At 46.7% G+C, this 13,404-nt stretch overlaps 1 protein-coding gene across 1 annotated transcript in view; it reads left to right on the top strand.

The window, feature by feature from the left end:
- The window catches only part of ccdc40 (coiled-coil domain 40 molecular ruler complex subunit), a 76,155-nt gene that overhangs the window by 43,696 nt on the left and 19,055 nt on the right, over nucleotides 1-13,404 (top strand). Inside the window, exons 9-11 of the mRNA XM_084425230.1 lie at nucleotides 854-975; nucleotides 1,054-1,297; nucleotides 1,406-1,588. Of these exons, the coding sequence (XP_084281356.1) occupies nucleotides 854-975; nucleotides 1,054-1,297; nucleotides 1,406-1,588 (549 nt within the window). The remainder of the gene's footprint in view (nucleotides 1-853; nucleotides 976-1,053; nucleotides 1,298-1,405; nucleotides 1,589-13,404) is intronic.

The raw sequence follows: 13,404 nt of genomic DNA on the forward strand, positions 1-13,404 counted from the left end.
GCAAATTCGCGTCGCGGCTGATGTGAATGGTTTTGACACGAACTATTCGCACACGAACTATTCGCTTTTTCGTTTTGCTTTTTCGTTACGCATCCGGTGTGAAAGGGCCTTAAGGCTGCATATCTCGGCTGCCACGTCAACAAACGTCACTGAAGGCCATCTCAATTTGAAGGATCCCTGGAAAGCAGCCTTCGTTTCGCGTCCTTGATTCGGCCTGCTTTGAAGGATGCATCAAATGTATCCTCCATGGCCTTAAATCACCCACAATCCTTTGCACACATTCCAATTCACGAAAATAAACTGACGGAGAACGAGTCGGTACAGAGCTGGTCAGAGTTTAATATGAAATGAAAGACAAAAATAATGTTTTCGGACATGAAAGCATAGATGTTATCTTTTGTTTTGCTGTAAATTAATCACTAACACTAAACTGACAATAACGTAAGCCACTGGGAGACGACTGTCATTAACTGTATTGCATTAATAAAAAGCCAGTTAATATAAAGATTTGAGATGCAGTATTTTTTCAAAATTAAGTTTTAACAGTATGTTCGTAGCTGTGACTGTGGGGGCGGGAACATGTGTGACGTAACCATGCGCTCTTACTAGAACTTCTCATTCTAGCATTTAATTGATGAGAAGAACACTAGCCTACAAGCCTCAGAAGGACTAAACTAGGAAGGATGCAGCCTTTTGAAAAACACCCTTTGTGTTCAGTTTGCACCATTTCCATAGCTGAGTTTAAAGACGAGCAGATTAGTTGTCATTTAGTTCAGGTGTGTGTCATTAATTATCCTTCTTTGCACATGTACTTAAGTTCCTCTGTTTCTGTTAATTGCTGTTGGCTTTATAGGCGCAGTTGGAACTGGACTCAGTGACTGTCGAACGTAGGCAGTTACTCCAGCAATGGAACAGCAGCCTGTTAAGGATGAGGAGGAGGGATGAGGCTTACACTGCAATGCATGAGGAACTGAGGTGAACATAATGCTCATGATGTTTGAATGTGTATGACCCAGACAACAGTATTGATGTGTTTTGACGTCCCTCCTCCAGGCTGGCCAATGATCACGTGCGCTCTCTGGACACAGAGATTGAGGGCTATAAAAAGTCCATCACAAAGGTGGAAGAGCAGAATGAGCATCTCACTCTGCGTCTGAACCGAGCCCAGACTGACTCCACCACCTCACGTAAACTCATCACATACTCCCAGAACCACCAGGAAGTCCTACAGGCCCAGTACAGCACATATACGCGAATGCTGCAGGAGACAGAGAAGACCCTCAGCACATTGCGTGGGGTATGTCATTCACATCATTCTACAGTACAAATATTTCAACTGCTTGATGGTTAATGAGCACCAGTCTGAAGGTTATATATGGGACCTATGTATTTCTTTCTCTTTCAGGACCACGAGGTGCGTCAGTCTGAGTTCAAGGCTCTCAGGAAGAAGATGGAGAAAGAGTCTGCAGTGCGTTTGGACCTGGAGGACCAGATCATGAACAAAATGCAAGAGCAGCTTACTCACAATAATGCAGCAAAGTACTCACGCCGACTGACTGATAAAACTGTAGGACACAGGAGAGAGAAGGTAGGATGCTGTTAGCTAATCTCACCAATCATTAAATTATTGTCATAATTGCACATTTAATAGTCAAGTCAAGTCACCTTCATTTATATAGCGCTTTTTAACAATATGAATTGTTTCAAAGCAGCTTTACAGTGATGATAGGAAATTACAGTAACAGATATTGTTTTGGCTTTACAGCAGCTCTAAAATAAAGTTATTGTCCAGCTAAAGTTAGTTTTGATTGATTGATTCACTTCCGTTGCGAAGATCATTAGTTATTAACTTAAAACACTCAACGCACTCCGGCCGCCCATCCGCACAAAACAGTGCCTGGTGGCTCGAGAACGCACTGGAAATAGGTTCCAAGGTGCAAACGATTATCAGTTATCTATGCGCAAACCTATGCAACCTCTGCGCAAACCTCTGCGCAAACACAGACGTACATGTGCACATGCGCATTACGTGTTCAGTCCATAGGTATATGCGTTTGAATATACTGTATGTACATAGGCGTGTAGTCCTTCTTTACAAGTCAACCCTCAACAAACTACTTGTCTGGCCTTAAATTTTTTAATTTACATAATAATATGTAACTACTTTATATAATGTGCCTCTCATATAACCAAACCTCAGTGCAAAAAAGTTAACTTTCATGAAATGAAAACATAAGAGACATTATTGTCGTTGAATCTCACAAATAAACATGTCACATTTCACACCAAAATTAAAATTAAAAGAAAAAGAATATGAAATAATATTTGTGCCTTTATGTTCCTAGCCCCCCACCCCACCCCAATCTCATTTGTGTTAGGTATCTGTACGTTACTTCTCAGTCCACACCTCCCCCGTATTACTGTATTACAGTAAAACGTACTCGGTTACTAACGTAACCTCGGTTCTCTCTAGAGAGGGAACGAGTACTGCGTAAGAACTTACGCTTGGGGGAAAGTCTCTTTCCGCGAGATACTGAAGCCAAAAATTATCCTTAATTTTTATATAATGCAAAACGCGTTGCAGCAGCATACAGACATAGGCGAGGCAGCTTGCGCGCCTATTGGCTGCCCTGCGGCAACTGCAGCAGCCTATCGAGAAGGCGTTCTTGACGCCTTGACCAATGGGGGTGCTTCGCGTCCATTTGCATAGCGTCCCGCCAAAATAGGCGTGGCCTAGGGCTATAAATATAGCGTCGAGAGGCTGGTTCACTGGTTTTCATCGCCGGAGCGAACCAGAGCGAACTGCAGGCACGGCAAGGATACGCAGTACTCGTTCCCTCTCTAGAGAGAACCGAGGTTACGTTAGTAACCGAGTACGTTCTCTTACGAGAGGTTCTCTCGTACTGCGTAAGAACTTACGCTTGGGGAACACAATGTAAAACGCCGTGCGTGCTGAGATCCAATACCAAAGTCCCAAGGGCATGTGCCCGGGGCCCATATGGTACATGATCATCAGGGACTCACAGAGAGCCCAGGAAGAGAGGCTAAAGCATCATTCCTGAATAAGTAGCATCCCATCAGGGTGCTTTAATAGGCCGGGAGCCAGGTCCACTCCTCAGGATGTTTTTTGCTACCTTTTTTTCACTATTATTTCCTATTATCTTATACCTTGGGCCATCACAAGTTGATAATGACCACCCCCAACTCGGCCCCGTTTGGTCTCAGGGGCCAAAAAACACCCTTTTTGGGAAAAGCTTTTGGCGGAATGATGTAATTGTGAATATAAAGGTACTGCAGCTACATAAATGGCCATATAACCCTAAAATTTTGCATGGTGTATCCTGACACATAGGGGAAACTAGCAGAAAAAGATTCTGGGCATTGCTGCCTTTTTTCTGTCAAATATCACCCTCAACATACCCCAAAAGACTAAAAAATGGCTGTCCGCCTGACAAATTGTCGTCAAAAGTGATCATTTTCAAGCATTTTATTATATATATCACTGCCTCAAATGTACATGAAAAACTTCCCAAGTTTATAAGCTTCAATTTAAGTCCAAGATGACCTTTCTATCTAGAGGATTATAGCTGGTATAACCAAAGTTCTCCACTGTACCACAAATCGGAGAAAACAGTACTTTCAAGCATTACCATTCCATATTGGATTAAGCATATTTTTTTACATATGAACAATGTCTTAAACAAGAGTTGAGACTTGACTTATGAGCTATACTATATGAAATTAATTGCATGAAAAGTGAGCAATGTTATGCCCCTAGGTCAGGGCTATTCAATTAGCTTCATTCGAGGGCCGGATTATTAAATCGAAATGTTGAGGAGGGCCGGTGGGTTTAGCTTATTTATTGAAACCTTATTTATTACTTATTGAAACATAACAGTATCAATAAATAAGCTGAGGTAAACCTAAAAAAGTATTGTATCTACTTGGAAATGTGGTACCCAACAGTATGCAGATTTATGAGTATTTAATAAATAACTAATTTACAGCTATGTACAAAAATATGAATTATACAAGATCATAGCTATTGGTAAGAATTATTTTATTTATAATTATTATAGGCTTAAATGAAACTATTCTAACAGTGAGACTTGATAACCACAGGTAAAACCATACATGGTTACTCACTCACTACCACTGTATAACAAAATGCCTAAACACAGGTAAAAACTATACACAAAATGAATTGTATATTCCTCTACCAACCTAATTAATCTACTGCAATATAGGCCTAAATGACTATAAGTTAGTATTCAGTATAAATATTCCACATTTCTGCCCAAATCATAGTAAATTACTACAGTACAATTCATGGTAAATGTAAAGGTGGTGATTAGGGGATTTAAAGTCTTCTAACTTCGTTCATGGCACAATGTTTCTGCTGTTTACCTCATCAGGGGCCTCATTTATAAACGTTGCGTACGCACAAAAGAAGGCGTACGCCGCTCTCTACGCAATAATTTGTATTTATAAAAAGCAAACTTGACAGGAAAATGTGCGGTCCTTCACGCAAACTCTGACCCAGACGCACAAAAACGGGTGAAATGAGAAATGGCGTCGGCAGATGGAAGAAACACGTGAAAGTGTATGAAATTGTGTGAAAATGTAGACCGTTGTGTAAAAGAAATGGCAATACTGCCTCTCATAAATAACATGAAGACTTCACAAAGCAAGTCTTACAATTAACAGCCTACACGAACACCCGTTTGATCGATCTGCAGTGTAAAACAAACCAAATCAAACGAAGAGTACAACAGAAATGCAAATTAACACATATTTGCAAAAAGAAAAGTGAAATATGTAGCTTGTCAGATGCAATCAAATGGATGATAATAAAATGCCATGATGCCATCACAATGCGTAATGACGCACAATGGCTGATCTTGCGCTCTTAGAAGATGTGGCAAATGGAAGGATTCGAAGTGAACGCATCTTCAGACAGCAAGAAGACTTTGATGTTCGACCATTTCTTTTTTTATTTCGGCCACGGTCCGAGGTTGTGAGGCTGCAGCATTAAAGGCGTCTGCAACCTTTTGCCACTCAAGTGCCTTTTTGGCATTAGTAATGCCCACACTGTGCCCTCCAAACAACATTTTACTCCTCTTTTCCACCTCGCTAACGATAATTTCTACTTCATATTGAGTGAAGTTATTTTCTTGGTTTTCCTCTCTGTGTTTGCCATGATTTCGCAATCGATGAATATTAACTTGTGGGCGTTTCACAGACTATTTATGGGCAACTATGGGCGTGACATGAAGCCGCAAAAGCTGCGCTACATTTAGAATTGATTGTGATTTATTAAGGGAAAACTGCGTAGGATGTGCGTGCGCACGGTTTTATAAATCCGAATATTTCTGTGCGTACGCACGTCCTATGTTTCATCCGTATGCCACATCTGACGCAAATCCTACGCAAAGTTTTATAAATGAGGCCCCAGGTGTGTTGGGAATGTTGAGGCGGTTTCATCTGATTTAAAACTAGTTAAATCATCGAGTGATTTGTGGTTTGTAACAGAGGTGTGTCGAATTGAACCACTTCTCACTGGATGTCGCAATGCTGTTTAATAATAGTGTCCAGGGGCCTCATTTATAAAACTTTGCGTAGGATTTGCGTCAGAAGTGGCGTATGGATGAAACATAGGACGTGCTTTTCTTCCATCTGCTGACGGTGTCGCCATTTCTCATTTCACCCGTTTTTGTGCGTACGCCTGGGTCAGAGTTTGCGTGAAGGGCCGCACATTTTCCCGTCAAGTTTGCTTTTTATAAATACCAATTATTGCGTAGAGAGCCGCGTACGCCTTCTTTTGTGTGTACGCAACGTTTATAAATGAGGCCCCAGAACCGGGAGTAAACGCAACTCCTTTAAGCTTGCGTTTCGTTATCCACTGGGCGGTGCTGCGTAGTTCAAAGTAAACTAAACTGCGAGTTGAACTGAAACTAAACTGAAAACAGCGCTACTTGTTCTATATTTGTTGTTACTGACCGAGAAACAGAGCGGTCTGAACGAATCTGAATCGTTTCAGACCATAATGCAAGCGCATTTAGCCAATTCATGGAAAGGAAATAATTGAACCAAAGATCGAACAAAAGATTCGCACCATTCACAAATGATTGGTAACTGAAAACAGCGCTACTTGTTCTATATTTGTTGTTACTGACCGAGAAACAGAGCGGTCTGAACGAATCTGAATCGTTTCAGACCATAATGCAAGCGCATTTAGCCAATTCATGGAAAGGAAATAATTGAACCAAAGATCGAACAAAAGATTCGCACCATTCACAAATGATTGGTATCGCTGGTTCAGTCGACAGAAATACGGGACACACATAATAACTGCTGAAATATTCGGACTGAAAACATTTCTCAGGTTAGGGAGCGTTCATGGTATGCACAGCACACGCGCCACTACGGCCACTCGCACATCTAACCAAATGTAGCCACACCGCCAGGAAAAGAGGCGGAGGGAGGTTGGAGTGCCTTTGGGACAGATAGAGATGATTGGCCAATTGAATAGCCCTGCCCTAGGTGGACTGGGGTCAGGGTGCAACATAGGGTACATTCACACAAAATCAATTAGCCAAATGTGAGATTTATTAAAGTCCACAAAGTCCTCACAACACAAGGAATAAAGATGACCCTAGTGTGCTGTCTGTTATCAAAAAGCCAACTTTCAATAGAGTAAACGTTAGTAACCTTCTGTACAGGTAAACATTGTTTACAGCCAAATGGCGAAACATCTCGGTTACATATGGTAACCCTCGTTCCCTGAGGGAGGGAACGGAGACGTACGTCGTGACCGACTGATAGGAATCTCGCTAGAGAGGCCAATCTACTTCGAGTAAAACTAAAACGAGCCAATACACATTGGTATGCAGTCATTTGCATCAACTGTTAAGCCTCGCAGCGCAGGTATATAATGAGCAGCAGGTGCGAGGTGAGCTCCTTTTTGCTGAGGAGCCAAGCCTGGTAAGCTGGCCGTCCCCATGGGCAGCAGCAGATGTGATGATGGGATGTACGTCTCCGTTCCCTCTCTCAGGGAACGAGGGTTACCATATGTAACCAAGACGTTCCCTTATCGGTCGGTCACTCTCGACGTATGTCTTGACCGACTGATAGGAATCCCTACCAACGGACGATCCCTACCAACGACTTTTGTGAAGACACGGGGAGACAGGGACAGCCCGAAGGGCAGGACCTTGTACTGATATGCTCGACCCTCGAACGCAAAGCGCAGAAATGGCCTGTGTCGAGGAAGAATCAAGACATGAAAGTACGCGTCCTTCAGGTCGATCGCTGCAAACCAATCTTGGGGACGGATGCATTCGAAAATGCGTTTCTGCATGAGCATTTTGAACCCACCACATTTCTTGGGTACAATAAAGTAGGGACTGTAGTGCCCTGACCTCATATCGGCTGGAGGGACTGGCTCATCGCGTCCTAGTAGGACTGCGATCTCTGCTCGCAAGACATGGGCATCGGCTGCTCTCACTGTAGTGGAGTGGATGGCCCGATCCATCTCCGGGTCGCCCGTCCTATGGCTGCTTGCTCTTGGCTTTACCGCCCTGCTTGGCAGGGGCCTGGACGGGTGGGGGGGGCCTGCCTGCGACTGGCTCCTTGGCTCCGCTTAGGTGGAGGCTGCTGCTGCGGCGCGGGAGCGAGGGCAGACACAGAAGGCCGCCCCGGCGACGAGCAGACTGAGGGGCTGCGGGCAATGGGGTGGAGGCAGCAGCTGACCGCCGCGGCAGGATGTGCTTGATGGTCTCAGTCTGCTTTGCTCAAGTCAAAACACAAGCAAAAAGAAAAGAAAGAGAGAGAAAAAAGACTGCTCGCGCTGCTGTGCTGTCACCCGCACCAGTGTGGAGAGGTCCGAAGAAGAAGAAGCTCGCTCAGTTTCACAATCTCCTTGAATGTACGTAGAACACATCGAAGTGCTTGGCTCCAAAAACTGATAAAATCCATACAAATATAGATGAAGATGAGGAAAATGATGATTGAGAGTTTATATTCTACACTAATACAACACACTAACATGACCAGTCGTCGAAGTACAGCATGGATAAGCAGCAAAAAGATCTAAGAACCAAATAAATGTTTTCGATTTTATGTTTGAGCTGTATTTTAGTGTCACCATTTGGCTGTAAAGAATGTTTACCTGTACAGAAGGTTACTAACGTTTACTCTATTGAAGGTTGTTTTTTTTATAACAGACTACACACTAGAGTCATCTTTATTCCTTGTGTTGCGAGGACTTTGTGGACTTATGGAACCCATAAGGAATGGTAATGCTTGAAAGTACTGTTTTCTCCGATTTGAGGTACAGTGGAGAACTTTGGTTATACCAGCTATAATCCTCTAGATAGAAAGGTCATCTTGGACTTAAATTGAAGCTTATAAACTTGGGAAGTTTTTCATGTACATTTGAGGCAGTGATATATATAATAAAATGCTTGAAAATGATCACTTTTGACGACAATTTGTCAGGCGGACAGCCATTTTTTTGTCTTTTGGGGTATGTTGAGGGTGATATTTGACAGAAAAAAGGCAGCAATGCCCAGAATCTTTTTCTGCTAGTTTCCCCTATGTGTCAGGATACACTATGCAAAATTTTTGGGTTATATGGCCATTTATGTAGCTGCAGTACCTTTATATTCACAATTACATCATTCCGCCAAAAGCTTTTCCCAAAAAGGGTGTTTTTTGGCCCCTGAGACCAAACGGGGCCGAGTTGGGGGTGGTCATTATCAACTTGTGATGGCCCAAGGTATAAGATAATAGGAAATAATAGTGAAAAAAAGGTAGCAAAAACATCCTGAGGAGTGGACCTGGCTCCCGGCCTATAAGACAATAGTGTTCCATACAGTCAGGGCGAAATTTGGCCTGATCTGATGAAAATTATGGGTCTTACAATTGCCCTCAGGGCTGCATAATCGATCCGTGAGCATTGCTCATCAACTCCCAGTATTCTGAGCCGACATCGGGGCAGATAGTACTGGCTTATTAGACCGACAGCAGCTTAGCCTGCAAAGCGGGAACTTCCAGGTTATAAAACCTGATAAATGTAGACGGGGAGGCCCAGCCTGCCGCCATACAGATATCATGTAAAGAAATCCCACTAGACCAAGCCCACGAAGAGGCCATGCCTCTTGTGGAGTGCGCTCTGACACCTAATGGGCATTGTAGGCCCTTAGAGATGTATGCCAGCGCTATGTCATCCACTATCCACCTGGATAGGGTCTGTTTCGTCACAGCTAGCCCTTTAGAGCGCCCGTAGAACGAAACAAATAGCTGCTCTGTCTGTCTGAAAGCAGACGAGCGAGACACATAAGCTCTTAATGCCCTGACCGGGCAGAGCAAAGCGGCGTCCTTCTCCTCATCAGGGACCGATAAGGCCGACAGGGAAATGACCTGGGACCTGAAGGGTGTGTTGAGGGATTTAGGAACATACCCGTGTCTCGGTTTGAGCCTGACAACAGAGTCATTTGGCCCAAACTCCATACATGTCGCGCTTACTGAAAGCGCTTTCAAGTCCCCCACACGCTTTACTGAAGCGAGAGTCAAAAGAAACGCTGTCTTGAAGGACAAGTGTTTGATATCCACAGATTGGATTGGCTCAAATGGGGCACCTTTCATGGCCTCCAAGACCGTGGAAAGGTCCCATATGGGAACTGAAGGAGGTCTGGGAGGGTTTAACCTCTTCGCTCCTTTTAGGAAGCGAATGACCAGATCGTTCTTCCCAAGTGACTGGCCTAGCGTTGGTTGAGCAAACGCCGCTATAGCTGCCACATAAACCTTAAGCGTGGAAGGGGTTCTGCCCTTTTCCAGAAGCTCTTGTAGGAAGGAAAGAACGTCCGTCACCCCACAGTCCTGGGGCGACGCGCCACGGGCTGTGCACCAGCTAGAACACAGACCATTTTGAGGAATAGAGCCGTCTCGTAGAGGGCGCTCTAGCCTGCGTGATCGTGTTTAGCACTCCCGTAGGGAGGTGAGCGGGTACCCATTGATGGCCCACACGTGTAGGGCCCAAAGCTCCGGGCGAGGATGCCAAATCGAGCCCTTGGCCTGGGTGAGGAGGTCTCTCCTCAGCGGTATCGGCCATGGGGCAGAGCTCGCTAGCTGCATCAGAACTGGGAACCAAACCTGGTTTTTCCAGAACGGAGCTACTAGTAGCACCGAGCATTCACTTTCCCTGATCCGCTCTATTACCTGAGGTATGAGCGAAATGGGGGGAAAGGCATAGAGCGGGCAGCGGGGCCATACGTGAGCCAGCGCGTCCCTGCTCTTGGAGAAGTATATCGGGCAGTGAGCGTTTTCTTGAGATGCAAACAGGTCTACTTCCGCTTTGCCGAACTTCTTCCACAGCAATTGGACTGTCTGTGGATGCAGGGACCATTCTCCTGCCGGAACATTGTTCCTGGACAGTCTGTCTGGTTCCAGATTCAAGTGGCCGGGCACATGGGCTGCTCTCAGAGAGCGCAAATTGTGCTGGGCCCAGACCAGGAGGTGTTCCGTCAGCCTGTGAAGGGTTCGGGATCTGACACCTCCCTGGTGATTTATAAAGGCCACCACCGCCATGTTGTCCGAACGGACTAAAACGTGGTGTCCTGCTATCTGGGGATAGAAGCGCCTGAGCGCTTTGTCGACTGCCATCATTTCCAGGCAATTTATGTGTAGAAGCTTTTCCCGTTCTGACCATAGGCCAAAGAACGGTCTGCCCTCGAGCAGCGCTCCCCATCCCGAGGTGGAGGCGTCCGTGGACACCACCTTCACACTCGAGGAAGTCCCCAGGCTTACTCCTGACCGGTACCAGTCGGTCGCCGTCCAAGGTTTCAGAGCTGAAACGCATTTCTGATCGACCTTGAGGCGAACACGACCGGAAGTCCACGCTCGGCGCGGCACACGCGCTTGTAGCCAGAACTGTAGTGGGCGCATCCGAAGGAGGCCCAGCTGAAGCACTGGCGATGCTGCGGCCATGAGGCCCAGCATCCTTTGAAACTGTTTGAGCGGGACCATAGCGCCGCAGCGGAAGCTTTCCGTCATGCGCTGAAGGGCCAGTCTGCGTTGTGGCAATAACTGAGCTGTCATAGACAGCGAGTTCAGGTCTGTGCCCAGAAAGGATATTTCCTGACTGGGAGACAGCAAGCTCTTCGCCCAATTGACTGTGAGACCTAATTTCTCGAGGTGCTCGAGCAAAACGGTCATGTGTTCTGTGAGCTCTGTACGAGACTGAGCCAGAACTAGCCAATCGTCCAAGTAGTTCAAAACTCGCATCCCCCGAATTTTCAGGGGAGCGAGGGCCGCGTCTATGCACTTCGTGAATGTACGGGGTGCTAAAGACAGGCCGAACGGTAGGACTGTATACTGATATGCCTGGCCCTCGAAGGCGAATCTCAAAAATCGCCTGTGACGTGACGCTATTTGTATCTGGAAATACGCGTCTTTCAGATCTATCGACGCAAACCAGTCCCCCTGGCGAATTTGCGAGAGGATTTGTCTGGTCGTGATCATTCTGAAAGCGCTCTGTTCAGCCGTCTTAGATCTAAAATGGGTCTGAGACCCCCGTCTTTTTTCGGTACCAGGAAATATCTGCTGTACAGGCCCCCTTCGCTCTGAGCTTGAGATAGGGGTTCTATGGCCCCTTTGCTCAATAGTTTCGCTATTTCGGTTCGAAGTAGATGAGCTACTTCCTTCTTTACCGTAGTTTTGACTCGCGCCTCGCAGCGGCGAGGCCGTCGAGCGAACTGTAGCGAATAGCCTCTTCTTATAATGTTCAGCAACCATTCTGATACCCCGGGAAGCTGTGCCCATGCGTTCGCATGAATAGCTAGGGGTTGAATGAAGTCTGCGCTCTGGCCGTGACAGTGTGGCGGCTGAAGAGCTCTTATGTGCTGAGACATAGGTGCCGTGCTTGCGGCAGAAGAGGCGGGGGGTGCGCTGATAACAGCGGGCAGCCTGCCCGCACTCAACTCTGATACAGCGAGTAGCTGAGAGGAGGTGAGCGGGCAAGACCCTTCGGGGTTTAACATGTCTGTGAGTGCATATGGGCGCGACACAGCGGGCACATGAGAAGCACTGAACACATCTTTGGCCAGTGACCGTATGTGTTTTGGTTTCGTTTTTACAGAAACCGGAAGACATGCAGTGTGCAGTGTATGTGGGCACTGAGTTGTGGGCACATTCACTACTTTTAATGCGCAATCGACCTGAGTTGATTTTATGAGCGCGAGCTCTGTGTGAAGAGCTGTGCTTGTGTGTAGGAATGAGCACGTGATAGTGGGCACTTTTTCTACACTCATAACACCATCGACCGTGGCCGGAATGCCAGAAATTACACTCTTTGAGGGATATTTGGGTCGCCGTAAAAACGGCATTTGTAAGCAGGCAAGCGGGCTGTGTTACCGACTTGTTTACTGCTAAATAAGCTGGAACAGTCACATTTTCTGGAACTGAGCGAGCTGGTAGTTTTGGTGGAAGTCTGGCCGCAGCGGGACTTGAACACCGTCGTTTTCCTAGAAGGGCTAGGACGACTTTGAGGCCTCGGGCTTGATTTCAATCTTTGGCCGAGGACCACGTTGAGGGCGGCGGCCAGCAGAGCGAGAGCGCGGTCTCGAGCTTCGGGCCTGTTTCCGCTGTGAGGCGGCGGCGGCTGCGGCTGTGAGCTTCGAGCAGACGGCTGTTTAGAGCGACCTGTTGCGGAGCTAGCGCGCTTAGGCAGGAAATGTTTCATGGCCTGCGATGTCTTCTGTACCTCAGCGAATCTGTCCGCAAAATCCTTGACGGACGATCCGAAGAGCCCAGCAGAGGAGATGGGAGCGTCGAGGAACGCAGCGCGCTCCGAGTCCGGCATCTCAGACAGTGTTAGCCACAGGTGTCTCTCAGCAACGGTGAGAGAGGCCATAATCCGCCCTACGGCCTGTGCAGCAGACTTAGTAGCGCGAAGAGCGAGGTCTGTAGCGCTTCTCAAATCCGCGACGCTTACAGCTTCCAGTCCTTCCTCATCAAGTTTGCAGAGAAGGTTGGCTTGGAAAACTTGTAGCGTGGCCATCGTGTGCAACGCAGCTGCAGCCTGTCCAGCGGCGGTGTAAGCGCGGCCGTGCAGAGCTTAGGTGGTGCGGCAGGCTTTAGAGGGAAGCGCAGTCTTAGCGCGCCGTCCAGCGGAGGGCGGGCAAAGATGATCAGCTACAGCTTCCTCTACTGCAGGGAGAGACTGGTATCCTCTGTTTTTAGCATCATCAACAACGGAGAATGCTGCAGAAACAGAAGTTTTAACTCGGGCTGAAAAGGGTGCAGACCAGGATTTCGCGAGTTCTTCGTGAAGCTCAGGAAGAAACGGCGCGGGTCTAGACGGTGTTGCAACACGGTCCCCTTTAAGAAAACAGCCATCCAGCC

This window comes from Rutilus rutilus, assembly GCF_951802725.1.
Source record: "Rutilus rutilus genome assembly, chromosome: 12".
Taxonomy (NCBI): domain Eukaryota; kingdom Metazoa; phylum Chordata; class Actinopteri; order Cypriniformes; family Leuciscidae; genus Rutilus; species Rutilus rutilus.